Genomic DNA, 27,612 nt, shown 5'->3' on the forward strand with positions numbered 1-27,612 from the left:
GACCTCCAGGCTCAGCCAGTTCCAACCCCCCTGCCATGGGCAGGGACACCTCACACTACAGCAGGTTGCTCACAGCCACCTCCAGCCTGGCTGCAAACACCTCCAGGCATGAGGCTTCCACCACCTCCCTGGGCAACCTGTGCCAGTCTCTCAACACCCTCATGGGGAACAACTTCTTCCTAACACCCAATCTCAATCTCCCCACTTCTAGTTGTGCTCCATTCCCCCCCCCACCAGTCCTATCCCTCCCTGACACCCTCAAAAGTCCCTCCCCAGCTTTCTTGGAGCCCCTTTCAGATTCTGGAAGGCCACAATTAGTTCTCCTGGGAGCCTTCTCTCCTCCAGACTGAACAACCCCAACTCTCTCAGCCTATTGCTTAGGTGGGCAAAGAAGTAAAGCAGCAGCAGGCAGCCTGAACATCCTCTTCCCAGCACTGGGGTGTTGCTGGGGAGTGACTTGGATGTGTCAGTGAAAGGTGGTGAGGTTCCCTGGCTGGGTGCTGTCAAAAACCACAGTCCAGATGTGGGCTTTTGGAGCTCAGGAAATCCCTAGGGAACCATCCAGAGCAAGAAGAGGATTTCTGTCTGCTGGATGTCCTTGTGCTGCTCCTCAGCAGCCCTCACTGCCAGGCAGGGCCCTGTCTTAGGTGGGTGGTTGAGTCTGGACATGTGTGGCTCTGTCACTCTTGATTTGGGAGCATAGTGGAAGATGGAACAAATTCTTCTTCCTCAGGCAAATCTGGTTTGGCTTGCCCTAGAAAGGACAGGAAGCAGATTGCAGGCTGCCCCAAACCTGGCAGGAACTGATTTGGTTTGGATTAAGCACTGAGCAGCTGAGAGCTGGTCCCAAGCTAGGATGGCTCCATCTCTGGCTGACCCTCCAGCTCCTGATGGGGCTGATGGATCAGTCTCTGCTTCATCCTCCAGCTCCTGATGGGGCTGATGGATCAGTCTCTGCTTCATCCTCCAGCTCCTGATGGGGCTGAGGGATCAGTCTCTGCTTGACCCTCCAGCTCCTGATGGGGCTGAGGGATCAGTCTCTGCTTGACCCTCCAGCTCCTGATGGGGCTGAGGGATCAGACTCTGACCCTCCAGCTCCTGGTGGGGCTGATGGACATCCAGCAGTTCCCAATACCCCTTAACACAAGGCTGTTACCCCAAGTAGGAGAGGGGCTGCTGAGGTGGGCCATGAAGGTGCCCCTGCGAGGTGCAGTGTTTGTGGTGGACCTCAGCAGAGGTGCAGCAGCCTCGGCAAGCTCCTGGGAGGAAAGGGGGTGAGGAGGAGGAGGAGCTCAGCATGGCTTCAGTTTGCTCTGGTGGGTTTGTGAAGGAGGTGGGGGTGCAGCTGCCTGGAGGACAAAGGCCAATTCCTTATCTCCTCCCCCCCCCCAAAGCCTCCCTGCAGGATCCTTTTGAACCTGCTCAGCTCCTGGTGAGTTTTGCATCTCCAGCAGTGACGCCAGAGGGAAATCAAAACGTGAAACACCTGGGGAAGAACCAGCTCAGCCCTGGCTCTGCTGGGCAGCCAGAGCAGGAGAGCAAATGACTCATGGGGTGGGAGTGGGTGTTTGGTTTGGGAAGGGAGAGAGGGAACCTCATTAAATCTTAACGTTCTTCAGAGGAAGAAGGGGCTTGGAGAATGTGCTGGTGTTTGAAAGGAGTTATTTAAAGCCTGATGCAGCTCTGGTGTGGAAGAGCTTTGAATGCTCCCTGCCCCTGCTTCAATGGCTGTTAAACAGCTCAGCTGAGGGAAGTGCTGAGGAGAGGAGAAGGGTGGTGTGGAGCTCGGGGTGGAGCAGCCTTTCCAGCAGTGGCAGCATCTTGCTGGTTGCTTTTGTTGCTGCCTTTCCCATTTAGCAGGCTCTGCTCTGCTTTTTCCTCCCCTGCATTAACTCCTTCCTCCCCTCCAGCCCAGGCCTGCTGAGGAGGCACCACCGTGCTGGTGGGTTTTGGGTCCTTCCCTTAGCCTTCAGGCTGGGGCTGGAGAGAGGAGGATGAGGCTGGGGCTGGAGCAAGGATGGAACAGGAACTGGAGAGGGGAGACTGGAGCTGGAGAGAGGAGGATGAGGCTGGGGCTGGAGAGGGGAGGGAGGAGGATGGAACAGGAACTGGAGAGGGGAGACTGGAGCTGGAGAGAGGAGGATGAGGCTGGGGCTGGAGAGGGGAGGGAGGAGGATGGAACAGGAACTGGAGAGGGGAGGATGAGGCTGGGGCTGGAGCGAGGGGACTGAGGCTGGGGGGAGAGAGGAGGATGCAGCTGGAGCAGGAACAGAGCTGGAGAGAGGAGGATGCAGCTGGAGCAGGAACAGAGCTGGAGAGAGGAGGATGGAGCTGGAGCAAGAGCAGAGCTGCAGAGAGGATAATGGGGCTGGGGCTGGAGCAAGGATGGAGCAGCGTCTGGAGCGAGGAGGATGGAGCGAGGATGGGGCTGGAGTGAGGAGGAAGGAGGATGGTGCTGGAGGAAGGAGGACGGGAATGGGGCTGGAGTGAGGAGGATGAGGATGGGGCTGGGGCTGGAGTGAGGAGGATGAGGATGGGGCTGGGGCTGGAGGAAGGAGGATGAGGATGGGGCTGGAGCGAGGATGGACAGAGCAGGGTCTGGAGAGAGGAGGATGAAGCAAGGATGGAGCTGGAGCAAGGAGGATGGGGCTGGGGCTGGAGCAAGAATGGGGCAGGGTCTGGAGAGGGGAGGATGGAGCAAGGATGGGGCTGGAGAGAGGAGGATAAGGATGGGTCTGGAGCAAGGATGGGGCAGGGTCTGGAGCAAGGAGGATGGGGCTGGGGCTGGAGCAAGGAGGATGGGGCTGGGGCTGGAGCAAGGATGGATAGAGCAGGGTCTGGAGAGAGGAGGATGGAGCAAGGATGGGGCTGGAGCAAGGATGGACAGAGCAGGGTCTGGAGAGAGGAGGATGGAGCAAGGATGGGGTTGGAGCAAGGATGGACAGAGCAGGGTCTGGAGAGAGGAGGATGGAGCAAGGATGGGGCTGGAGCAAGGATGGACAGAGCAGGGTCTGGAGAGGAGGAAGGAGCAAGGATGGGGCTGGAGCAAGGAGGATGAGGCTGGGGCTGGAGGCTGCAGGCAGAGCTGGAGCCAGGGAAGGTACAGGTCTGTGGCTGCAGATCACGTGTGCCTTGCTCATGCCTTGCCAAACCCAGCAATTCAAAAAGCTCTTCCTGGTTTTATTTTGGAAGCCTTCTTTGTGCCTGAATGAGCTGGCAGGAGCCAGGGGGAGAGGGGAGAGGTGGCAAGGACGAGCCTTGCACGTTCCTGGTGCTTCTCTCTCCGCTTTCCCTGGGTTCCCTGGGGGGGGTGTTTGTTGGGTTTGCTTTTGGGGCTTTGTTGTTGGGGCTTTCTTTTTAACTCCTTGTATTTTTAGCCCTCTGCAGCCTGTGCTGGGTGAGGTGGAGGCTGGAGCTGCTTGCACAGACACAGCACTGGGTCATGGCTTCTGTGTGGGCAGGCAGCTGCCAAGGCTTCAGCCCAGGGTGGATTTTCTTTCTTTCCCCCCCTCTATTTTTTCCTTTTCTGTATTATTTTCATTAATTTGAACGTCAGCAAACTGTCAGTGGTGAAAGGAGGTAAAATTAGCTCCCTCCTCAGGTCCATAATAGACTCCTGGGACTCTGCTTTGGAGTGGGGGGGGGGGGCGGGGGGGAGAGGGAGGAGGGAGAAGAGTCACCCAGAAGATAAATGAACTGTTTGGATATTTTATGGTGAGGCTTGCTGGGGTTGGTTGTTTTGGTGAGCTGCTCTCCCCCCCTCCCCAGGCAGAAATGAGGGTTGACTTGGCCTGAGCTCAGCTGGGGGAGGAGGAGGAGGAGGAGGAGGAGTGCTCAGCTCTGCTGGCACTGGGGTTATTTGAGGCTCTGCAGAACAAAACAGGAGGGATGGAGAAAGGGAAGGCAAAAAAAGCCCTGGACTTTGGGGCTGGGATGTGCTGCTCTGCTCAGAGGCACTGAGGAGAGCTCTGTGCCTGCAGCAGCTCAGGGAATGTGTCCCCTCTTCTGGGGGGGGCTCTCAGCCCTTCCTAGCAAGTCTCACACACACCCCTTAGGGGTCAGAGGCTGAAGGGATCCATAGCAGGTCCCTGAGGGCACACTCAGGATTTCCTGGGCCTCTGGCCTTGCCAGTTGTGCTCAGCAAGTGTCTGAGGTACCACCAGATCTCCAGCACCCTGTGCTGAGCTGTGCCAGGACCTGGGGCTGTGCTTCTGGGGAGGTGCAGGGCTGCAAAGCCCCTCCCAGAGAGCCCAAGGGACTCTTCACTCAGGTGGGACCTGCCCTGTGAGAGCCATGCAGGGATGGAGCATGGGGCAGAGTGGGCAGGAGCCCACAGTGGTGCTAGGGCAGGAGATGTGACAGCACAGAGGAGAGCACAGGGCCCAAGGTGGACTCTCCTGCAGAGGAGAAGCAGCTCCCCCACCACAGAAGCATAGAATGGTTGGAAGGGATCTCTGGAGATCATCAAGATCAACCCTCCTGCCAGAGCAGGATCACCCAGGGCAGGTCACACAGGAACACATCCAGGTGGGTCCTGAGAGTCTCCAGAGGAGACTCCACAGCCTCTCTGGGCAGCCTGCTGCAGGCCTCCAGCAGCCTCACACCAAAGAGGTTTCTCCTCATGCTGAGGTGGAACTGCCAGTTTGTCTCCACTGCCCCTTGTCCTACCACAGGGCACCACTGCTGAGACCCTGCTCCCTCCTTCCTGCCCCCCACCCTTCAGCTGCTTATAACCATCCACAAGCTCTCCTCTCAGGCTGCTCCTCCCCAGGCTAACCACCCCCAGCTCTCTCAGCCTTTCCTCATCCCACTCCAGTCCCTTCAGCATCCTCACATCCTCCACTGTGGACTCTCTCCAGTACACCCCTGGCCCTCTTCAACTGGGGAGCCCAGAACTGTCCCAGATCCTCCAGCTGTGGTCAGGACAGAGGAGAAGGAGAATCCCCTTTGACCTGCTGGCCACACATCTCCCCACCTCTGCCTGTGTGTGCCCCTCCTGCCCAGGGGGCTGCTGCCTGCCTCCTGGCCCTGGCAGTGCCAGGGCTGAGCATCCTTTAAAGAAAATGATCCTTAATCATCTTACAGCTCCACTTCCACCCAGCCCTCTGAGTCATAACTGAAGGGCCCTGGAGCGTGACGTTCCTGCTGGAAGGAAATTGCCTCGGCTGGATCCGGTGGGGGGGGCCGGGGGGGAGCAGGGAACCTGCTGAATCCTCTCCCCCCTCCCAGCCCTGTGGCTGGCCAGGGGATGCCAGCCCAGCAGGAGAGGAGAGGCAGCTGTGCTGTGTCCCCCTTCTGCTCTGTGGGGGGCCCTTTGTCATCACCACACACACACCCCCCTTGCTGAATGGATGTGGCCTGAGCCCTGTCCAGCTGTGGCAGTGGTGCAGATGCCTCTGGCAGTGCCTTGGCTGTGCTGAGTCACACCTGAGCTGGCTGCAGGGGGAGAGGGGCTGCAGGGGGAGAGGGGCTGCAGGGGGAGAGGGGCTGCAGGGGGAGAAGGGCTGCAGGGGGAGAGGGGCTGCAGGGGGAGAGGGGCTGCAGGAGGAGAAGGGCTGCAGGGGGAGAGGGGCTGCAGGGGGAGAGGGGCTGCAGGGGGAGAGGGGTTGCCTTCAGGCTGCCCTCCCACCTGGCTGTCCCCTGTGGCAGGGCTGAGCTGCCCAGGCAGGCAGTGCCCCCAAGCCCCTGCAGCAGATGGAGCAGAGCTTGGATCTTTAACCCAACGTGGTGGAGTCCCCATCCCTGGAGGGGGGGAGGAGCAGGCGCCCGTGGCAGCTGGGGCCGTGGCAGCTGGGGCCGTGGTGTGCTGGCCATGGTGCTGTTGGGCTGCTGGTTGGACTGGGTGACCTCAGAGAGCTCTTCCAGCCCTAGCACTGTTGTGACTCTGATCCCCACGTGCTGTGAAAGCAGGAGGGCATTGGCTCTGCAAACATCCAGCCCCTGGGCACCCCACGGGTCCATGGATGGGGCTGGGACCTGCAGCCTCCTCCAGAGAAAGGAGGAGGAGTGGTGACTTCCTCCACTGCTGCCTAGGGGTTCAGGGGGGCTTGATGGCTGCCTGAGGAGCGGACATGAGATGTACCATCCATGATAGACCATCCCTCCCCTGCTCTCCTGGAGCCCCTTCAGCTGCTCTGAGGTCTCTCTGGAGCCTTCTCCAGGCTGAGCAGCCCCAACTCTCCCAGCCTGGCCCCCACAGGAGAGGTTCTGCAGCCCCCTGACCATCTTGGTGGCCTCCTCTGGACCTCCTCCAACAGTTCCACGTCCCTTTTGTTGCGGGTTGCACGACCCTTGGGGTCCCTTCTGTCCTGTTGATGCTGGGACCGATGCCGTGACTCCTGATGGTTTCTGTGCTGCTTCCTCACCATCTCCCTTCCCTTGCAGGACAGGTGCCTGAGGAGGAGGCAGGGCAGAACGGGCAGAGCCGGGGCAGAGGGCTGCCCAAGGCTGTGTGCATGAACGGGACGGAGCCGGGGCAGCTGAGCGCCAGGGGCAAGGGGGAGCGGCGGCCGAGCTCCTCCTCCAACCCCTCCCGCAAGGCCTGCTCCGCCAGCAGCAAGATCCGCAAGCTCTCCACCTGCAAGCAGCAGTGAGGCCCCCACCCCACACAGGTACGCGGCCCCTGCCCCCCACCGGGCTGTGACCCCCCTGGGGCATGGCCCCGAGCCTGGCAGGGCCCCTCCCGGCCTGCCCCAGCGGGAGGCAGCTGAGCGTTCGGCTGCGGGGAGACTTCCCTGGGGCCTTGCAGTGCTTGGAAGGGATCAGGCAGGGAGGGTTGGCTCCACCCTTCCCCCCTCCCCCGCACGTAAAACACCTTAAAACCTTTGGAAGGGGAAAATCCTTTGCAGCCCAGGACCTTCCTTGGCTGCATTTGCTCCTTGGGGTTTTGCTTCCCAGCTCCAGGGGCACAGTGACCTGGCCAAAGAGGGTGGGTGCTAGACTGGCCCCTCCACCACCCCCCTCCCAAGTTGGCCAGCCTGCTGCCCACCTCCCTGAGCCCCTTGGCCAGCCTGCTTGCTCACTCCCCTGAGCCCCTCGGCCAGCCTGCTGCCACCTCCCCCTGAGCCCCTCGGCCAGGCTGCTGCCACCACCCCCCTGAGCCCCTCGGCCAGCCTGCTGCCCACCCCCCCTGAGCCCCTTGGCCAGGCTGCCGCCACCCCCCCTGAGCCCCTTGGCCAGCCTGCTGCCACCTCCCCCCCTGAGCCCTTTGGCCAGGCTTCTGCCCACCCCCCTGAGCCCCTTTGCCAGCCTGCTGCCACCTCCCCCCTGAGCCCCTTGGCCAGGCTTCTGCCCACCCCCCTGAGCCCCTTGGCCAGGCTTCTGCCCACCCCCCTGAGCCCCTTGGCCAGGCTGCTGCCACCCCCCAGAGCCCCTTGGTCAGGCTGCCACCACCCCCTGAGCCCCTTGGCCAGGCTGCTGCCACCACCCCCCCTGAGCCCCTCGGCCGGGTCCTTGCCATCCCCAAGCCCCTTGAAGGAGGCACAGGAGGGGGTCGGGGGGGGGGGGGAAGCTGAGGGCTCTGCTTGCTTCCTCCTCCTCCTTCCGGCTCTTTCCACAGCCTGCTCCTCTCTCCCCACCCCTCATTCATCCCGGAGCCAGCAGTGACTCATGCTCAGCGCTCATCCACCCCCGGCCCCAGGCTCCCGCGTCAGCGGCCGCTCGCTGGGGCTGAGGCTCTGTTATCACTTTGGATCACGACCAGCTCTGTGGTGTGAAAGGCACCAGAAATAAAAGCTGGTTCCATTCCCCCCTCCCCTCCCCTCCCCTCCCCGCAGCTGTCGGACCCCGCGCAGCCCTGCCGGCAGCTTTCATCTTTAATTCATAGCTGGCACTGAGTCACCTGCGCTGGGACTTCACTGCCGCGGTCACAAACACCCTCGGCTCCGGGGGGTGTCCCCCGGGGGAGCTCTGGCTCCTCTTTTGCTCCCTCTCACTTGGGGTCCTCACCGTGCTGGGTAGGGGGGGGCTTCGTGGGGAAGGTCTCTGCAGGGTGGCCAAGCCTGGCTGGGTTGCTGGCTCCGCTCCTTCTGCTCTGCCAGCAGGAGGGCGTTGAGCTGGGAAGCCCCAGCGCTGCTCCCACCCCCCACACACAGGCTTCAAACACCTTCAGAACCTTGGGAAGGGGAAAGTCCTTGCAGCCCAGGGCCTGCTTGGCTGCCTTTGCTCCTTGGGGTTTTGTGTCCCCAGCTCCTGGGGGCACAGGGAGCTGGCCAAAGGGGGTAGGGGGTGCTAGACCCAGCCCCTCCACCACCCCCTCCCAGGGCCAGAGCAGGACCCCCCCCCAGCCCCCTCCACCACCCCCCTCCCAGGGCCAGAGCAGGTTCCCCCCCAGCCCCTCCACCACCCCCTCCCAGGGCCACAGCAGGAACCCCCCCAGCCCCTCCACCACCCCCTTCCCAGGGCCAGAGCAGGGAGCCCCCAGCCCCTCCACCACCCCCTCCCCAGGGCCAGAGCAGGACCCCCCCCCAGCCCCTCTCACTCCTGCCCACACAACCTCCAGCAGGAAGCAAGCTGCCCATGGTGGCATCGGGGGCCAGGAGCAGAGCTGGCACTTGCCCCACACCCCCCAGGCTGGCACCAGCTCCCTCTCTGCCCCCCCCCCTCACCCCCCCCTAATTCTTTTCCTCTCTTTTTTCTTTCTCAAGCAGCATCCCAGGGCCTGGGCCAGCCTGTGCCCCCCTGCCTCAGCCCCTCCCTGCCCCTCTCCTGGGACTGGACTGTGCTTGTGATCCAAAAACAAACTAAGAAACCAGAGGAAACCAACCAAGGAACTGTAACCCCCCCCCCCCTACACCACCACCACCACCTCCTCTTTCCTGCAGCCCCCCCCCCAGCCACCACCACCAGCTCCAGCCAGCTCCAGGATCCAGAAGCTGCTGCTGGCCAGACCCCCCCCTCCAGACCCCCCCTCCCCCAGACCCCCAACTTTGAAACCACCTGGGAAGAGGAAATAAAATCTCCAAGCCGCGAAGCTGCTGCCAGCCCCTCCCCACCTCCCCCTCCCCACCTCCCCTGCCCCCTCCCCTGCCCCCTCCCCACCTCCTCTTCCTCCCTTCCCCTCCCTCCCTCCCTCTTTGCCAATCAAGACACCGATTCTGGTTTTAATTTCATGATGGGGTTGGGGAGGGGGAAGGGGAAATAAGGGAGGGGGGGGAGAGGAGGGGGTCTGGCTGGGGGGGGGGGAGTTGGGGAGGGGGGGGGTGGGGGGTGGCAGGACCCAGGTGGGGGTCCCCTCCCCTTCCTTCCCCTTCCACCTTGGCTGTGTAGAAGTTGTGCAAAGCCATTGCCGTGCACTTTATGTTTTAGACTACTGCTATATATGATCTATTTTCCTCTTCTTTTTGTTGGGGGAGGGGGGAGGAAGGTTGGTTTGGGTCGTTTTTATTGGGGGGGGGGGGAGGAAGGAAGGAGGAAAGGTTGGGGGTTGGTTTTATTTTGGGGGGGGGGGGGAGGGAGGGAAGGAGGGGGAAGGGGGAAGGGGAGGTTTGTTTCTATTTTGCAGTTCTCTTTAGAGGTTCTTCCTACACATGGTGATGTGTGCAAAACCAAGAGTGACAATAAAAAAAGAACCCCCCCCTAAAAAAAAATAAGAGGCAACAAAGATGAGGGGGGGGGGAAAAAAAACACACACCCCCAGTCCCCTTCCCTTCCCCCCCTCCCCCAGGTATTAAAGACTGAACTCCTCTTAAACCTTGCATGCTGGAACAAGGGGGGGTTGGAAAAGGGAATCATGATGGAACAAGGGGGGGAGGGGATGGGGAGGGGGATGGGCAAGGGCACTTTTTTCCCCCCTCCCCCAGCCCCCCCTTTTATCCTCCTCTTTTTTTCCCCTTATTTTTCTTCCCCCCCTTTTTCCTTCCCCCCTTTTCTTTTCCCTTCCCCTCCCTTTTCCTTCCCCTCTTTTCCTTTTCCTTCCCTTCCCTTTTCCTTCCCTTCCCTTTTTCCTTTCCTTTTCCTTCCCTTCCCTTTTTCCTTTCCTTTTCCTTCCCTTCCCTTTTTCCTCTCCTTTCCTTCCCCCCCTTTTTCCTCTCCTTTCCTTCCCCCCCTTTTTCCTCTCCTTTCCTTCCCCCCCTTTTTCCTCTCCTTTCCTTCCCCCCCTTTTTCCTCTCCTTTCCTTCCCCCCCTTTTTCCTCTCCTTTCTTTCCTCCCCCCTTTTTTCTTCTCCTTTCTCCTCCCCCCTTTTTCCTCTCCTTCCTTTCCTCCCCCTTTTTCCTCTCCTTCCTTTCCTCCCCCCTTTTTCCTCTCCTTCCTTTCCTCCCCCCTTTTTCCTCTCCTTCCTTTCCTCCCCCTTTTTCCTCTCCTTCCTTTCCTCCCCCTTTTTCCTCTCCTTCCTTTCCTCCCCCTTTTTCCTCTCCTTCCTTTCCTCCCCCTTTTTCCTCTCCTTCCTTTCCTCCCCCTTTTTCCTCTCCTTCCTTTCCTCCCCCTTTTTCCTCTCCTTCCTTTCCTCCCCCTTTTTCCTCTCCTTCCTTCCCCCCCCCCCCCTTTTTTCTTCTCCCCTTTTTCCTTTTATTTTGGGGTATTTTTTAAAGAGAACCACCAATAAAGTGCAAAGGGCACAGAGGGTTTCATCTCCTTCCTCCCCCCCCCAGCCTCTTCCAGGCTGCATCCCGCAGCACCCAGGGGAGGATGTCTGTGTCCCTCCCCCCTCCCCTCCCCAGCAGACACGACCCGGGGGGTGGGGGAGGTAAGAAATGAGCTCAGAAGAGTCAGGTTCCGAGGTTGGTTTGGTTTGGTTTGGTTTTCCTCTTCTCTTTATAGCTTTTTAAAAAGGCTGAGGGGGAAGTGAGTGCTTTGGACAGACTTTGCAGAGGGACTGGCATGCACTTGGGGGGGGGGGGGGATGGAGGGGTACAGGGGGGGTTGGAGGGGAGAGAGTGGGCTGGGGGTAACCCTGGCTGAGCCACGTTGACCCCCACCCCTTTGCCCACCTGCTGCTGAGTCTCCAGGTACCCCAGCTCAGATGGGTTCCTCTGGTTTTGGCTTGTTTTGGTTTGATGGTGGGGGTGGGGTGTTTTCCCCTCCCCCCCCCCCATGCTTTAAAACACAAAATAAAAACCCAATAAAAAGCTTGGGCCCAGCGCCCCCCCCCCCCCCCTTCCCTTCCCTGGTACCTCAGGAACGATCAATAAATAACCCTCAAGACCTTGTAAGCTTCTCCCCCACCCCGGGAGGGCAAGAGGGGGGTGCAGAGCCCCTCGGGGGGGGGGGGTCACCCCATGGCACATGCTGCCCCCCACGCTCTGCCATCACCCTGCCCACCCAGGCAGAGGGGCAGCCCCCACCCCTACGAGGGGGTATTTAGAGCTGGGAGTGTGGGGGGGACAGGGTTGGTCCTGCCTCCCCAACCTTCAGGACGCTGCTGTGGGGTCCCCATCTCACCCATGCTGCCCCCCCTCTCCATGGGGGATAAGAGCTCCTTGAGCATCCTGCTGCCCCCAGCCTCCCTTTTCCAGTTTAGATCCCAGGCTCCCTGCAGAACTAGGGCGGGGGGGGAGCGGCTGTGGCTTAAGGAGGTGACTCCCCCGGCCCCAGCTAACTGCCCCCCGCCAAGGGCAGCACCGTGGCAGCAGGCCGGGGGCCGGGGGAGGAGGGGCGTGCCCAGCTCTGGCCCCCTTCCTGGCGAGGCTGTTCCCCGTTATTGCTTGTAAAATCCAGGGGGGAGCTGATCGGATCTGCTCCAGCTCTGCGGGGGCAGTCGGGGCCAGGCCCCAGCTGGGTTTGGAGCTTCGTCAGCAGAGTCCCTCGGTGCTGACGTCACTGCCCCCCGACCCCTCCCCGGGCACCCCCAGCCTGCGCCCTCCACCTGGCACCCTCGCTCCCGGGAGCAAGGGGGCTCGGCCACCCCACTCTGTCGGCCCCCACCACCACGGTTTGGGGGGCGGGGGGGTGCTTACAGCCAGGGGACCCCAAGTGCCCTCCTGGCCTTCTCGCGCCAGGGCCACCCTTCCTGCGGTGCCCCTGGGCACCGGCTCGGTCCCCACCGCCGGCAGCAGGAGGGGACGGACCCCGAAGCCCTGTGCCGGGGTCTCTGCCCCCCCCGCGCTGGGCCTAGACAGGGCTGTGGTCGGGGGGGGCGTCGCTGGTGGCCACGGCCACCATGTGCTGCTCGGCGCCGGCTCCCGCCTCCCTCAGGTGCCCGTAGAGCCTCTCCTCCAGGCCCCCCGCGATCTTGTCCAGCAGCTCCGAACCGGAGCCCAGTCCCAAGCACCTCCCGGAACCGGGGCAGTCGCCGCCGCCGCCGTCATCATCATCATCATCCCCCCCGGGGGGCTCGGAGCCTGCCTTGGGCTCGGGGGCCGCTTCTCCAGGCTCCTCCACGATCACCTGGATCTCAGGGTCGGGCAAAGGAGGGGCGCTGGGGACGCCTTCGGCCGCCTCGGCCGCCTCCTCGTCGGCGTTGCTGACGATGCGGGGCAGGGGGCTGTGGAAGCGAGAGTCCAGGGGGGAGTTGGCGCTGTCGCCGCGGCGCAGGGGCGTGCGGTGGCGCTCGGGGTAGCGCACGCCGGGGTCGCTGTACTGCTTGGTGTGCTGCCACTGCTTGCGCAGGTGCGTGCGGGAGCGGTGCTTGCCCCGCAGCGGGGACTCGTCGAACTGGGGGTCGTGGCGCACGAAGGCGTTGAACAGGGCGTCCGTCTTCTCGTCGATGCTGTAATCCCGCCGCGGCGTAGCCTCCCGCCCGGGGAACATCTGACCGTAAGGGGACCAAGCCAGGGGGCTGTGGGGACGCGGGGAGACCCCCCCCATCCCGCCCACGGCGCCCCAGGAGGTGGTCCCTTCCTCGTCTTCTTCCTCTTCTTCGTCCTCTTCCTCCTCCGGCTCCCTGCCCTCGAAGCTCTCGAAGATGGTCCCTTTGCGCCCCGCGCTCGTGAAGCAAATTCGCTTCTCGGAGGCCGTCTGGTCCTTGGGGGGTCCCTCCTCGCCCCCCCGGCTGGGCGCCTCGATGGAGGCGTAGCCGCTGTCCATCTGCAGCAGCTTCCGAGTGCCGGGCTCCGAATCCTCCGACTTGGGCCGACCCCAGAGCTTCTCCTCGGGGACTTCAGCCTCATCCAGGGAGGAAGAGGGGCAGGGCCCCACGCCGCCGGTGGAGGAGACGCTGTCCCCGCCGTCGCTGCGCACCGAGTCCTGGTCGTTGCTGCGCTCGGAGGAGGCGTAGAGCTCCAGCGAGGCGCGCAGGCTCCAGATGTCGTGGTAGGCGCTGGGCTGCTCCGGGACTCCGGCATCACCGGGGCTGCCCGCGGCCCCCTCTCCCGGCTCTAGCCTGCAGGCACCACCCGGGCGTCACGGCAGGGACCGGCAGGGGCCGGGAGGGACCCAGCCAGCAGCAGGCAGAAGTGCCAAGTGGGCACCCAACAGACTTCACAGGTGCCATGCAGTCCCCCTCGTGCTGTCCCCACCACGTACCCATGGCCCAACCCTGTACCCATGCCCCAACCACGTACCCATGGCCCAACCCTGTACCCATGCCCCAAACCACCCTCCCCCCCGCCAGACCCCTCACCCCCATCCCTGCCACCCCACCAAAGCCACTCCAAGGTGGGACCCCCCTCGCCATGCAGGGGGCATCGCAGGGTCCCTCGGTGCCTTCCCGGTGCCCAGCTCCCAGTGCCCACCCTGTCCCCTCTATCTACTGAAAAATACCTGCCGAGAGAGGGTGGGGGGCTGGCGGGGGCGGGCAGGAAGGGGCTGCTGGAAGGGTGGAAGGCGACGTCGTCGGTGTGGGCGATGTACTGGATGATGTCGGTCTGGTGCGGGTCCCGGTCCTCCTGGTCCATGCTCTCGCTGGCCGCCCTCTGCCGCTGGAACTGTCGCCTCTTGGGGGACCCTAGAGGGTGGCACAGGGCAGGGCTGAGGGAAGGGCGCAGATCCATCCCGGCAGAGCAAACAACCTCCTCCCCCCGCCCCGTACCGCTCAAGTGTTCCCAGCCCTGCGGGGCTATGCCCTGGACCTGCCCCCGCCCCCAGCTCCTACCTCTGGTATCCAGGCTGGATGCCCGCTGGGTGCTCTCCAGCTTCCACTTCTTGATCTTGAAGTAGGGGCTGGCCCCGTCCAGGCTGGCGTGGCGGCGCAGGCGGCTGAAGAACTGCAGGACTGGGCCCTGGGGGGGGGACCGGGGGGGACTCCCCGGGGCTGGCACTGACCACCCCAGACACCTTCCCACTCCTGGGCGCTGCTGATGGAAACTGGGGAGGATTGAGGGGGGCTGTGAGTGCCTGCTCAGCTCCAGGCACAGCCTCCCCACTCCCCCCCTGCCCCCCCCCAGCCCCAGCTCTGCTCCTTTTGTCCGGTCCTGCCGAGCTGGGCTGCAGCAGATGCACAAATATCCCCCAGGGCAGGGGACAGGGAGGGGGGGCAGGGCCTATTTCCAGCTGGGTGCCCTGAGTCCTGGCATGGAGCACGGTGGGGGGGCAGACCTGGGGTGGGGGATGGGGGCAGGGAACTGCACAGGCTGCCAAGGCTGGAGATCTCCTTCCCCTGTCCGGTCCCACCCCCCACCCCGCCCCGGCACTCACCGAGGGGCCCTCCCCAGAGTCGGAGGAGGTGGTTGGGCTGGCCTCGGTGAAGCTGGTGTCCACGGTGGAGTTGTAGGTGTCCCCGGGCAGGGCAGAGCTGGGGCACACTGCATGGCTGGGGAGCGCCGGCTGGGGCAGGGCCCCCCCGGGGGACTGCAAGGCAGAGGGTGCTCAGGGAGGGGGCTTTGCACGAGGGCGGGGGGACCAAGAGGGGAACTCCCCCCCACACGCACCCCCCACGTCCCTGCATCAAGCAATGCCCCAGCATTCCCACCCCAGGCCCGGTGGTGCCTCCTCGGGGTGCCACGGGGTGCCCGGACCACTGTGCCCGCAGGGTGCCCCCATGCCCCCCAGGTCCCTCGCCCCGCGGGGTGCCGGTGGCTCACCTGGAAGATGGCGAGGCCGGGCTTGGCGGGGGGCAGGCGGGGGGTCATGGCCAGGCTGTTCTCGCTGGACTCACACTCGTGGATGGTGACGATCTTGAGGGCCGGCGGCGGGAGGTGCAGGTGCGTCAGGCGAGCGTTCTTCAGGTGGTGGAAGTCCCCCTCCGTCAGCGTGTACCTGCCGGGCACGGCTGCCTTAGGAGGGGCGGCCCCCTCCCCCCACACACCTCCCCCAGGCATCCTGCCCCAGGAGCTGAGCTTCACCTCCTCCCCTTCTCCTGGGTCTTCTTGCCCTGGTCGAAGAGTGCAGCCTCGTTGAAGGAGACCCTGCGGGCGGTGGAGGAGCTGGAGGACAGGAAGCGTTCGCTCTCCGCATCCCGGCAGCTGGAGGAGGAGAGGCAGTCCGGGTCCTCCACTTTGATGGTGATATCTGCAGAGAGGCCTTGGTCAGCACCTGGGCTCTTCCCTGCCATGGTCCATGCCAGCTTCCCCAGCTGAGGCCTGGAACACTTGCTGCACTGCTGGGGTGTGTGAGTGTGGGGGGGTCTCAATGCCAGCTCAGGGGTCCCTGTTCCTGACGCCCCCCAGGTCCCACACAGCCAGGGCGCCGCTGGGGTGGATGATGGAGGTGTGTGGCCATCCCTGCCCCAGCGCTGGGGGCTGCAGCTGGGAGAGAGGAGGTCCTGGGGGGTGTTTCACTCCCTGCTGGGGGTGCTGGCACTCACCCTGGGCAGGCTGCGAGTCATCCAGGTAGGTGGTGGTGGTCTTCTCGGGGTCATCGCTGGCCCTGCAGCAGGTAGTTGGAGGGTCAGTGTTACCTCATGCCAACCCCTCCCCCACCCCCACCGACCCTCACTCCCCCCCTTTTCCCCGTGCCACAGGCCCCAGGGGGCACTCGTGGCCTGTCCCCAGGGGGCACTCGTGGCCTGTCCCCAGGGCCCATCCCCACCTGGAGTGGCGGCGGTCAGCCTCGCAGCAGCGGCGGCAGACGATCAGGATGCCCGAGAGCAGCACCAGGGTACCGCCGATGAAGATGGAGAGCAGGGCCAGGAGCAGCACGTAGCCATCCTGGGGGGGACACCTCGCCGGGCACCGCCTGCAGGGGGTTGGGGGGCACTCAGCTGGGGTTGGGGCTGGGGGGAGATGCACTGCCTGGCCCCAAACCCAAGCCCTGCCTCGCTGCTGGGGGGAGCCAGGGCTGACGCCGAGCTGCTCCCCCGCCACCCCCAGGCCTGCTGCCGGCTCCAGGGACCTGCCTTCACCAAGGCAACCGCGGCTGGGGGGGCAGAGCCGCCAGCAGCCCCCGCACCCAGCAGGGGTGGGGACAGAGATGGGACCCCAGCCCCGGCCCAGCCTCACTGTGGGCTCAGCGTTGGTGCCCCTTTGGCCAGCAGCAGCGCCCAGGACCACTTAGACCCTCAGCATCCAGAGCATCTTTGAGGGCTGCAAAAGCATCTAGGGGGGGCACAGAGAGGACGGGGGGGTGTCACTCATCCCCGGGAATAGCAGAGCAGGGTGGGTGACAGTGGGACTGGGTTGCTGCTGCTGTCCCCACCTTGGCCCAGACCCCAAGCCCACAGCATCCGTTTCCCCCAGCTGCCCCCACACCGGAACGTGCATCCCCCATCCCCCCCTCCCGGGAGCCCGAGGAGGGCAGAGGCGGGCAGGGAACGGGCAGGGTGGTCCTGCTCACCGTGACGCTCTCCGTCGCGTTGTCCCAGGGTGTCGGGTCATCGCTCATGGTCCGTCCCGGCCCGAATGTGTCCTGGTGGGGTGGGGGAAGATAAGAGAGGAGGCACCGGGGCCGGGCTGGGGGCGGCGGGAGCGGCTCCTGCCCGGCCCCGGGCCCTGCCCGGGCACCGCGGTACGGAGCTGCCGGGAGGGACCGGGAGGGACCCGGGAGGGAGGGACCGGGATGGAGAGATGGAGAGAGGGAGGGGAGGGACCGGGATGAAGGGATGGAGGGAGGGTGTGGTCAGGAAGGAGGATGGAGGATGAGGGAGGGGCGGAGGGTGTGGTCAGGAGGGATGGAGGGAAGCGCAGTCGGGGAGAAGCAGGGATGGGGAGAAGAAGGGATGGGGAGAAGCAGGGATGGGGAGAAAGAGGCACGACCCCTGCCCCTCCCCGGGGACAGTCGCTGAGGTGGGACAAGCACTGCAATCACTCCACTCTCAGCCTCGGGGCTCCGTGGGGGGCAGACCCCCGACCCGGAGCCCCACACCGGCAGCCCCACGCTCCCCATGCCGGTCCCAGTGGCAAGAACTGGCTCGGGTAGTCCTGGCCCTGCCCCTGGCGCGGGGGTCGCAAGGGTGGAGGTGACATCGTTCCACAGGAGCTGTCCCCGAGGAGCCGACACACAGCTCCCCCAGCACTGCTGGGGTCCGGGCTGTCCACGGGAGCTTGGGGGGTGGGGGGGGAGTGTCGTGGGGGGGAACAGCAGTCGGGCATCCCGGCAGGGCAGGGTGACAGATGGCTGCCCCACGCCTCATGTCAAGGGAGCTGGCGTGGGTGTCGCCGGAGCTCGGTGGGTGACGCTTCTGAGTCAGCTCCGTCACCGGCTGTCCCCGCGCGGGAGGGGACGGGGCCGCCGAGGGGCCCGAGGGGGATGGGGCGGTGATGGAAAAGGACTGGGGGACACACACCTGGGTGCCCACCCCCCCGGTTTAACGCCGGCCGAGACCCCCTCCGCTCAGCCCTTCCCGTGCAGGTTCCCGGAGGGCTCCTCCCGGGGGCTTCCGAGATCCCATGGCGGGTCCGGTTGGGCTGAGCAGAGTGGGCTGATACCGGTGAGGGAGTGAGACGTACTGGTGTGGGGATGGGCGACGCTGGTGCCGGGGGGGGCGCTTGGAAACCTCTCAAAATCAGGTCAGCAAAAAAATGTGAATGGAGCCACCGGGGGCGGTGTTGGGGGGGGGGGGGGGGGGGGGGGAAGCCACTGTCGGGGACAGCGCCGGGGGTGACCCTGTCATCGGTGACGTCTGCGCTTCACGGGGCTGGGGGCAGCCCTGTCACGGGCCGGGGTACGCATCCCTCGGGGGGACTCCGGAGTGCTGGGGACCACCCGGGGCAAAGACAACCCCTCCGCACACGCCCTCGGGTATCTCCCAGCTGCTGGGCAGCGCGGGGCGATGTGAAGCCCCTCCGGGGGCAGGAGAAGGGGGTGGGGGACCCTCCTCTGGCCCCCAGCATTTTTGGGGACGCCGGGCATAGGAAGGACCCCGGACGAGGGTCTGCAGAGCCAGGCGGGGTGGGCACCCCACGGGCGGGATCCCTGCGTGGCACCCTCAGGCCTGAGCCGGGGGGCGTGGGGGGGGGGGCAGGAAGAATGTCCCTGCTGTTCCCCATCATGGTGGAATCCTGTCTCCATGGCGACCCGGCGGGAACAGGCCGGCCATTGTCTGGAGGAGGGGGCCGGTCCCCAGGGCTGTCCCCCTTGGCTGGGCGACACGGGGCTGGGACACGGGGTCGCTGCCGGTGCCAGGGGCTGGGGGAGTTTGGGGCAGTGGGACCCTGGTGCCGCCGCGCTTCTGCACGTGGGAGCCCATGGGAGGGGGCACGGGGAAGGGGGAGAGGGGGACGGGAGGTTGTGTTCCCCACGCGCGTGTATGTCCTGGGGGGTAGAGAGGATTAAGGAACTCCTCTTCGTGATCCCCCCCGAACCATCCCGGTGGTGAGGAATGCACGCAGGGATGTGGGGCAGGGATGTGGATGGAGGATGCAGGGAAGGATGTGGGGCAGGGATGCAGGCAGGGATGCAGGCAGGGATGTGGGGCGGGGATGGAGGCTGTGGGGCAGGGATGTGGGAGGAGGATGCGGGCAGGGCAGTGGGGCGGGGATGCGGGCAGGGCTGCAGGCAAGGCTGGTGACAGCAAGGCAGGAGGCTCCGGGACCTCCGGGCGCGGTGGGGCGTGATGGGGGCTCCCCTCGGCTGCGGCTGTCGCGATAGGGGCTGTTGCGAGGCGGCGGGGCCAGACACTCACCTACAACCGGGACCGGGGCTCCATCGCCGCCGCTGCGCTCGGTGCGGCCCCGGGATTTATGAATGAACCGGAGCCGCCCCCGCGCGGCGCGGGCGTCACGTGGGGACAGGGGCTGCCCCAAGCCCTGCCTGCACCACAGCCCTGCCTGCATCAGCCCTGCCTGCACCACAGATCCCTACCTGCACCCACAAATCCCTGCCTTCATCACAGCCCTGCCTGCGCCACAAATCCCTGCCTGAACCACAAATCCCTGCCTGAACCACAACTCCCAGCCTGAACCACAGCCCTGCCTGTACCAGAGCTCTGCCTGAGCCACAACCCTGCCCGCACCGTGCCCTGCCCGCACCAGCCCTGCCTGCACCCAGCCGGGGCCGCCCCAGCCCCTGCTGTCCGCCCGGAGAGAGGTCGCAGGCTGGGGAAGCCTCCTGCGCTGCAGTCCCACACACACACACTCCCCGCCCCGGACCGAGTCGTCCCTAACCCGAGGAGGACTCGGGGTGTGGTGGTAAAGAACTACCGATCCCGTGATGCTCTCCGTCGCACACGGATGACGTCATTGGCGCTCGCCGCCCGCTGCCCCACGGGCTGTGTAGTCTGGCTGCGGCGCGGCGCGGCGCACGCCGGGAGCTGTGGCCCCGCCCCCGGCAGGCCTGGCCCCGCCCCGCGCCGCCCGCTCGTCCTTGCCCGCCGCCGCCGCCATGTTCCGCGCCCGCCGTCTCCTCCTCCGCCTCGCCGCCCGCCCGCTGCTGCCGCCGCCCCATGCCCGCGGCTATGCCGAGCCCGCCGCCGGGCCGGCCGCCATGGCCTTCACCTTCGCCTCGCCCACGCAGGTAGCCGCTGGGCCCAGCCCCGGCCGGCCGAACCGGGACCTCCCCCCCGGCTGCGGGCCTCGAGGCGAGGCCTGCGGAGCCGCCGCCGGGGCTGGAGCGGGAGCGAGTGCCCCTGGGGCCGGCAAGGAGCGGGACCGGGGGAAGCGGCGGGACCGGGGGACGGAGTCCCTGGGGCTGGGAAGGGTCCCGGTGCGGAGCAGGGTGGTGCGGTGTGAGGGCTGCGCCGTGCCGCCTGCCGCTCCCGCTGTGCTGTCACCGGCCCTGCCCTTGGCCCTGACCTCGGGCCCTGGCCGTGCCCTCGGGCCCTGGCTCTCCTCTGCCGAGATCCCCTCTCGGGCCGGCCGCTCCTTTCTCCCTTCGCCCGCTGCAGCGCCGCCGGGGCCCGCGGGGTGACGTTCTTGCTCTTCCAGCCCCGGCCCCCGGTCCTCCCGGAGCCGCTCTTGGGGCCCCGCCAGCCCGGGGCAGTTTCTTGGCCGCGCTCCCGGGAGCGGGAGCCAGCTTCTGCCTGCCCCCGCCCCGGGCTGCCCCGGGAGGCGGCGGGGCTCAGCGGTGTGCCAGGGCAGGGCGCCGGGTGCGAGCAGGATGGGTGCTGTGCGGGACGGCGCGGTGCCGGCTGGCGGCAGGGGCTCGCTGCGCCCTGCCCGGCTGCGCCCTGCCCGGCTGCGCCCTGCCCGGCTGCGCCCTGCCCGGCTGCGCCCTGCCCGGCTGCGCCCTGCCCGGCTGCGCCCTTCTCTCGCCCACTCCCGGCTCCGTCTGCCGCCTCCCTGCCGCCGCCACCGCGCCGCTCCCGAGCCTCCCGGCGCTTTCCCACTCCCTTTTGCCAGGACCCTTCCTCCAAAGCCCGGCCCTGCTCCCACCCTGTGACGGGTCAGGGTGTCCTGGTTGCGCCTTGCTGGGTGGCAAACCCTTGGGCTGCGCCCTCAGGGTGGGAGCAGGTTGCCCAGCGTGGCCGGGGAGCTGCTTCTCTCCTTCCCTCCCCCCCTGGGGACTGGTGCCATCTGCTCTGCCCTCCCTCTGCAGGTGTTTTACAACGGTGCCAACGTGAAGCAGGTGGATGTGCCCACTCTGACAGGCTCCTTTGGCATCCTGGCCTCTCACGTGCCCACCCTGCAGGTCCTCAGGCCAGGAGTTGTGACAGTCTATGCTGAGGATGGCACAGCCACCAAGTACTTTGGTAAGTCCAGCTGGGGAGGAGGGAGACCACCTGGGGAGGGGTCTCACCGTGGGGTGCATGCTGCCAGCCAAGGTGGATATGCCCCCGGGGGGGGCACTTGTAAGGATTTCTGCTTTCCCAAGGGCTGCTCTGCAGAGCCAAACTGGTTGGACTGGATGATACCCAGAGGTTCCTTCCAGTCCCCACCACCACGCTGGGCTTCTGTGATTAGAGGCTCCTGGGTCAGGTTTTGTTGCTTCTGCTCAGCCACCTGCTGCTGTAGCTTCCCTTTTGGTAGGAGCTGAGTTCCCTGCTGGGCTTGGGAAAGGTTCCAGGAGAGCACTGAGGTTTTGTTTTGACTAAGGGATGGTGGAGGTCATGGGGATGAGCTCTCCAGCGCTGTCCTGAGCGTGGAGCCCCAGAGGAGGTCCATCTGAGGAGGTTCCACCCTCTGCTCTGCCCTGGTGAGACCTCACCTGGAATGCTGCAGCCAATTCTGGGCTCCCCAGTTTAGGAGGGACAGGGATCTGCTGGAGAGAGTCCAAGGTGAAGCTGCTGAAGGGACTGGAGCACTGCCTGATGAGGAGAGGCTGAGAGCCCTGGGGCTGTTCAGTCTGGAGAGGAGAAGACTGAGAGGGGATTTGATCAATGCTTATCAATATCTGAGGGCTGGGGGTCAGGAGGGAGGGGACAGGCTCTGCTCAGCTGCACCCTGGGATAGGCTAAGGGGCAGTGGATACAAATTGAAGCCCAGGAGGTTCCACCTCAACATCAGGAGGAACTTCTTCACTGTGAGAGTCACAGAGCCCTGGAGCAGGCTGCCCAGAGGGGTTGCGGAGTCTCCTCTGGAGCCTTTCCAGCCCTGCCTGGATGTGTTCCTGTGTGACCTGTGCTGGATTCTATGCTCCTGCTCTGGCAGGGGGGGGGTTGGACTCGATGACCTTCAGAGAGGTCCCTTCTGACCCCTAAGATCCTGTGTGATGCTGTGACCTGCAGCCCTGCCTGACCCTGCCCTGCTCTCCTGCCTCCGCAGTGAGCAGCGGCTCCGTCACGGTGAACGCGGACTCCACCGTGCAGGTGCTGGCAGAGGAGGCAGTGACAATGGACATGCTGGACCTGGCTGTGAGTATCCTGTGAGCTCCTTCCTGCAGCAGGGATCTGCTCCCTTGCCTCCAGATCCTTCTGGGGCTGTAGGGAAGCGTGCCCAGGCCCTGCCCATGCCGTTGAGCGGGCTGCCCGGGGGAGGCGGTGGGGTCACCGGCCCCGGAGGTGTTCGGAGGAGGTGTGGCCCTGGCACTTGGGAGCATGGTTTAATGGTCATGGTGGTGGTGGTGGATTGCTGGCTGGACTCAGTGATCTTAGAGGTCTTTTCCAAGCCAAACAATTCTATGATTCACCCTGAGCTTCCCCATCACCTGCTGCTGAGGGTCAAAGTCCCAGGGCTCCTCCTGGGTGACCTCTCTGCAGGCTGTGCAGTCACCACCCCTTCTGCAGGCCACTTCCCTCCCCTCAGCCAGGTGCTGATCTCGCCCCTCTCCAGCCCTCTCCACCCCTCTTGCTCCCCAGATCAGCATTTTCCCAGCAGGGCCTGCTGATAAGGGCTCAGCTGGTCTGTGGGGCCCCTGTGCGTGGGGTAACAGCTGCAGGGAGGGAAAGGGAGGAGTGAGAAGGGAGAGGCTGACTCACAGGTGGGCTGTGGGACAGGTCAGCTGCCCTGTGGTGGGCTCCCAGTGACACATCCCTTGTGCTCTCGTCTTCAAGACTGCAAAATCAAACCTGGAGAAGGCAGTTTCAGAGATGGCTGCGGCGGCTGATGAGGCAGCTAAAGCAGAAGCTCAGATTAAAGTAGAAGCTAATGAAGCCCTTGTGAAAGCCCTGGAGTGATCCAGGTGAGTGGCACCTCTGTCCCAGCTGAGGTGACCAACCCCTGCCACCTGCTTCCCCTGGCAGCCCCCAGGCTGGTGGGGGAGGGGAAGGGGTTTGTGTTGGGGCTTCAGGGGGCGGTGACACAAAAGCTTTCCCTTTTCTGGGCTCCCCCACTCTGTAAAGGGCTTGTGGAGGCTCTTGGGATGGCAGCAGGGCCTGGTGCCACCCTGGGCCACTCTGCCAGGGGCTGGGAGCCTGCTGGGGCTGTGCTGCTGCCAGGGAGAGCTGCAGGCATCTCGAGGGGGGCCAGGAGAGGGCAGGATGTGGCCTCTGCGCCATGCACCCTTGGAAAACAAACAGCTCCTGCCTCAGGGTGGGCAAGGCCAAGCTGCTGACCCTTGTGGCCCCTTTTCCCTGCTAAAACTCTGCCTCATGCCTCATCTTCCCACGTGCTGGCAGCTGGGACACTGAGCTGTGCCTGGCAGGTGAGTCACCCAAAGCCTCTCCTGGAGCAGGCAGGGCAGCAGCTCCCCCCCTTCCCCTCTGGTCCTTCTGCTCTTTGGCCAGCGAGGTCAGGTCCAGGAGGGCTGCTGCCTCTTGTTTGCTCCTGGTGCCTTAACAGCCCAAGCCAGCAGCCAAGCCCTGGGAGCAGACTCCAGTGCTCTGCCCCAGCCCAGCCCTGCTGCAAACCAACCCAGACTCCACCTCTTGTGTTGCAGGAATCCCACGGCCGGCGCAGAGAAGCCCTTGGGGGTTGTCCTCCGTGTCCTGGCTTCCCCCCCCACCCCGACCTTGTGCAGATGGAGAGGGACAAAGGGAGGAGGAGAGCAGGCTCTGAGCAATTAAAAGGAGATGAAATCCCTGCTGGCAGCACTTTGCCTTCTTCCCAGGCAGCAGACCTCGGCTCACACTGCGCCCAGGGCTGCCTGCCCGTGAGCAGCACCTGCCCTGCGCCAGGGCTCTTGCTCTGGGGGGGGTCCAATTCCCTCAGGGAAAAGGGGACATGCCCCTCCCCCAGTCCTGTCCTGGGGATTCACCTGCTGGAGGTAGCTCAGGCAGATTTTCTAACCCCCTGCCTGTGCTGTCAGCCACCTGCACTAATCCAGGGGACAGCAGGATTATGGCACCCACAGGGCAGCCACAGGTCTGTGCCAGGGCTGCTGTCTTGCCTCCCCCATGCCCCATCCCGGCCCTGCTGCTGCAGGATTCACCTCAGCTGAGCTCTTCCTTCTCAAGCTCCTCTTCCAGAACACTTCCAGCTCTTGCAAAGTGGAGCCCAGGAAGTTCCACTTCAACCTGAGGAGAAGCTTCTCTGGGTGTGAGGCTGCTGGAGGCCTGCAGCAGGCTGCCCAGGGAGGTTGTGGAGTCTCCTCCTCTGGAGACATTCAAGACTCATCTGGATTCCTCCCTGTGTGACCTGCCCTGGGTGATGCTGCTTTGGCAGGGGGTGGTTGGACTCAGTGATCTCCAGAGATCCCTTTCATCCTCTACCACTCTGTGATTCATGCTCCTCCTTGCAGCTGGACAGCAGCTGCCTGGGCTCTGCCCCATTCCCCTGCTGCTGCATTTCCATAGAGCCTGGGGAACTTCCCCCTCCCTGTTCCTTGGAGCTGGCCTTGGTGTGGAGAGGGAAGCAGCTGGGTGGGGAGTCCTCCCTGCACCCCTGTGCGTTGGGGGTGGCTGCTGAGGCTCTGCTGAAGCTGCTGCTTGCCTGGGGGCTTGTGAGCTGGCCAAGGAGGCTGCCCTGGGCCGCAGGCAGCTGGGAGGAGCTGGGAGGTGCTGGTGTGTCTGCAGGGAGCTCGCCGGTCCCCACACGCCTCCAGAAGCAGCAGCAGTGCTGGGAAGGAGCAGGTTGGAGCCAGGGGCAGGTTCTGCCTGTGCCAGACACCCAGGGACCTGTCTTGCCAGCAGCACCATCTGCTGCCAGGCTCCTTGCTCGCTGCCATCCTCCCTGCCTCTCCCTGGAGGGATTTGTGGGCTCTGGAGCACAGCCCCCACGCCGTGGGCTCACCAGCTGAGACAGCCGCTGCCCCCCGTGGCATGTGGGGCTGCAGCCCCTCCCCCTGGCTCTGATCCCCTTTTGCCTGCACTCTCCCAGCCTGCCACCACACACTGGCCCTCCTGTGTGGACAGCAGGCCCAGCCTCCTGCCTGCCCTCCCCGTGGGCCACCGGCTTGGCTGCCTGCTGCTCCCGGAGCAGGGGCAAGGCTATTTCTGGCCGCTGCCACCCAGGATGTAATCTTGGCTGCCTCCTTCTCCTCACCACCACCACCACCACCTCCTCCTCCCCCTCCTCTCGCTCCCCCTGTCTCTCCCCTCCCTCCCTTCACTGAGGGATCAAAAATAGTGCCTCTGGTGTTAAATTTCTCACTCTGGAGCTTATTAAAAGCCTTCAGCGTGCCTGACGCCGGAGCCCAGCGACGTCCCAGCCTCTGGGGCTGCTCCACTGCCTTGCAGTGCTGCCTTTATTCTCCCTTCTGCCCCCCCCCCCCCCCCCCGGGGTCCTTTGCCTCCCCCCCCACCGGGTTCCTTTGTGCCCCCCCCCTTTCTTTTCTCCTTCTTCCCCCCCCCTTTCTTTTCTCCTTCTTCCCCCCCCTTTCTTTTCTCCTTCTTCCCCCCCCTTTCTTTTCTCCTTCTTCCCCCCCCTTTCTTTTCTCCTTCTTCCCCCCCCTTTCTTTTCTCCTTCTTCCCCCCCCTTTCTTTTCTCCTTCTTCCCCCCCCTTTCTTTTCTCCTTCTTCCCCCCCCTTTCTTTTCTCCTTCTTCCCCCCCCTTTCTTTTCTCCTTCTTCCCCCCCCTTTCTTTTCTCCTTCTTCCCCCCCCTTTCTTTTCTCCTTCTTCCCCCCCCTTTCTTTTCTCCTTCTTCCCCCCCCTTTCTTTTCTCCTTCTTCCCCCCCCTTTCTTTTCTCCTTCTTCCCCCCCCTTTCTTTTCTCCTTCTTCCCCCCCCTTTCTTTTCTCCTTCTTCCCCCCCCTTTCTTTTCTCCTTCTTCCCCCCCCTTTCTTTTCTCCTTCTTCCCCCCCCTTTCTTTTCTCCTTCTTCCCCCCCCTTTCTTTTCTCCTTCTTCCCCCCCCTTTCTTTTCTCCTTCTTCCCCCCCCTTTCTTTTCTCCTTCTTCCCCCCCCTTTCTTTTCTCCTTCTTCCCCCCCTTTCTTTTCTCCTTCTTCCCCCCCTTTCTTTTCTCCTTCTTCCCCCCCTTTCTTTTCTCCTTCTTCCCCCCCTTTCTTTTCTCCTTCCCCCCCCCCCTTTCTTTTCTCTTCGTCCTCCCCCCCCTTCTTTTTCGGGGGCCGCCCCCCCCCCTTTTTTTCCCCCTCCAAAGGTCACGCGTTGTGCCTCGCCTGAGCAAAGCCTCAGAGGCAGAGCCAGTGCTAATTAAAACGTCTGGGGAATAGCTGGGGACGGAGGAGCAGCAGCTCCGCTGCCTCTTCCGCTCGCTGCCGCTCTCCCCTCTCCCCGCTTTCTATTCCCGGCACCGCCGCACGCCGCCGCCCGCTCTGACGGAAGGTGCTTGGCTTTTTTTTGGGGGGGGAAGGGGAAGGGGAGGTTGGTTGTTGGCTTTTTTGTGTGTGTGTGTATTTTTTTCGCTTTATTTCATCTAATGGAAGCGCGTTGGCGAGGCCGGGAAGCTGGGGAAACGGCCAGCTGCTATTTTTAGGCTGGGAAAGAAGTGTCTCCGTCAGCGTCCTCTCACCAGCTCCTTCCCACTGCCTCCCGCCAGCGCTGCCGGTGGGGAAGGGCCCGGGGGAGGGGAGGAAGGGAGGAGGGGTGGCAGCACTCGGGCCGTGCCCACCCCTCGCGCGGTGCCCTTGGCTGTGGTGCCTGCTGGGACTTGTAGTCTGGTTTGGAGAGGGGGGAGCGGCCGGGACACGCGTGTGTCCACCCGCGGGTGGCTGAGGGAGGGAGCCCAAGGTCCCCACCCCCAAGGGGTGGCAGTGACCCCCCTCAGGCTGCACCACCACCACCCCCCGAGCGGGGTGTGGGGAAAGGGCTTTTCCCCAAACCCCACTCTGCCAACCCGCTGGCACTGCCAGGCAGGGCTGGAGCGGTGCTGGGCAGGATCCTGCACCCTGCCACTGCAGCCCCTCCCGCCCTGCCCCGCGGTTTGGGGGGTTGGCAGGGTGATGTGTGGGGGTGGATCCCCAGGCTCTCCCCATTCTCGGGGTGCCCCTGGCGTGCCCTGGGCTCGGAGCCCCTCACCTCTGTCCTCTCCTCTCGCCGCTCCTTATCTGGGGCTGTCAGCGTGGGCGTTCTCCTCCCCCGGCTCCCTGCGCTCAGCTCTCGCTCCCTCTGCCCACGCTGGAGCCTCCATCAGTCACATCCCGCTGGATGCCACCAAAATGGTCTCTCTGCCTCTGCTTGGTGCAGGAGCTGTGCGGCTAGGGCTGAGCTGGAGGGCAAAACCCTTCCCTGCTCCCAGCTTGGCCTCAGCGCTGCAGGGATGGACCTGGAGAGGGACAGCTGGGGGGTCAGGCCCTGGTGTGGACCACCCCTGATGTGACTCAGTGGTGAATCCTCCCTCCTCTCCTCCCCAGGCCGGTGTCTCCTGGAGCTATTCCAGCTGGCTGTCCCTGGAGCGCTGCCGCTTGCCCTTGGGATGCAGGACTGGGGCAAAAGGGTTTTCCCTCGATGCTTTTCGGGGCGGTGGGTGCTGGGGCAGTGCCTTGGTCCCCATTCCAGCAAGGAGGACACAGGGCTGGGAGCATCAGCAGAGTTATTCCGGGAGCCCAGGATGTTTGTCTCCGGCTTGCGGGGCGGGGTGGGCGTGCGAGGGAAGTGCTAAGGCCAGGAGGGGAAGGGCTGCCTGGAAAGCGGCGTGAGCGGGGCGGGGGGCGGCTGCCACCCTCCGCCTTCCTTTCCACCGAGGGCTTTCACCCATGACTTGCATCTTCTGCT

The 27,612-nt window shown here is 64.5% G+C and overlaps 3 protein-coding genes across 5 annotated transcripts in view; 2 read left to right on the forward strand and 1 right to left on the reverse strand.

Annotated features, from left to right (window-relative positions):
• Positions 1-8,971, forward strand: part of STK11 (serine/threonine kinase 11) — a 50,593-nt gene extending 41,622 nt beyond the window's left edge. Inside the window, exons 9-10 of one of the 3 annotated variants that reach the window (XM_068156248.1) lie at positions 6,385-6,611; positions 8,646-8,971. In XM_068156248.1, coding sequence (XP_068012349.1) covers positions 6,385-6,593 — 209 coding nt within the window. In that variant the 3' untranslated portion in view covers positions 6,594-6,611; positions 8,646-8,971. Of the gene's footprint in view, positions 1-6,384; positions 6,612-8,645 lie in introns of those variants that run through there. The other 2 variants (XM_068156247.1, XM_068156249.1) reach the window with 2 other exon arrangements.
• Positions 8,972-10,825: 1,854 nt separating this feature from the next.
• On the reverse strand, positions 10,826-17,167 carry CBARP (CACN subunit beta associated regulatory protein). Its single transcript, XM_068156241.1, is given in 11 exon segments — positions 10,826-13,258; positions 13,639-13,822; positions 13,970-14,108; positions 14,110-14,181; positions 14,512-14,664; positions 14,898-15,072; positions 15,159-15,324; positions 15,620-15,681; positions 15,844-15,968; positions 15,970-15,990; positions 16,588-17,167. Coding segments are annotated over 11 exon segments (2,355 nt in total). The 5' UTR covers positions 16,636-17,167; the 3' UTR covers positions 10,826-12,048.
• Positions 17,168-19,535: 2,368 nt separating this feature from the next.
• ATP5F1D (ATP synthase F1 subunit delta) lies at positions 19,536-23,585 on the forward strand. The gene is made up of 5 exons (XM_068156257.1): positions 19,536-19,704; positions 20,725-20,878; positions 21,891-21,979; positions 22,619-22,746; positions 23,443-23,585. Exons 1-4 carry the CDS (start codon positions 19,573-19,575, stop codon positions 22,739-22,741), a joined length of 498 nt encoding a protein of 165 aa, XP_068012358.1. The 5' UTR covers positions 19,536-19,572; the 3' UTR covers positions 22,742-22,746; positions 23,443-23,585.
• The last annotated feature ends 4,027 nt before the right edge of the window (positions 23,586-27,612 follow it).

The sequence above is a fragment of the Melanerpes formicivorus genome, unplaced genomic scaffold, assembly GCF_026170545.1.
Source record: "Melanerpes formicivorus ecotype bairdi unplaced genomic scaffold, bMelFor1.0.p_v2 SCAF_34, whole genome shotgun sequence".
NCBI lineage: Eukaryota > Metazoa > Chordata > Aves > Piciformes > Picidae > Melanerpes > Melanerpes formicivorus.

Excerpts from the sequence above, each read along its gene's own strand:
- ATP5F1D (XM_068156257.1), top strand. The coding sequence starts at position 19,573 with ATGTTCCGCGCCCGCCGTCTCCTCCTCCGCCTCGCCGCCCGCCCGCTG. Across the intron at positions 19,705-20,724 it reads CCTTCGCCTCGCCCACGCAG|GTGTTTTACAACGGTGCCAA; the intron begins GTAGCCGCTGGG and ends CTCCCTCTGCAG. Across the intron at positions 21,980-22,618 it reads TGGACATGCTGGACCTGGCT|ACTGCAAAATCAAACCTGGA; the intron begins GTGAGTATCCTG and ends CTCGTCTTCAAG.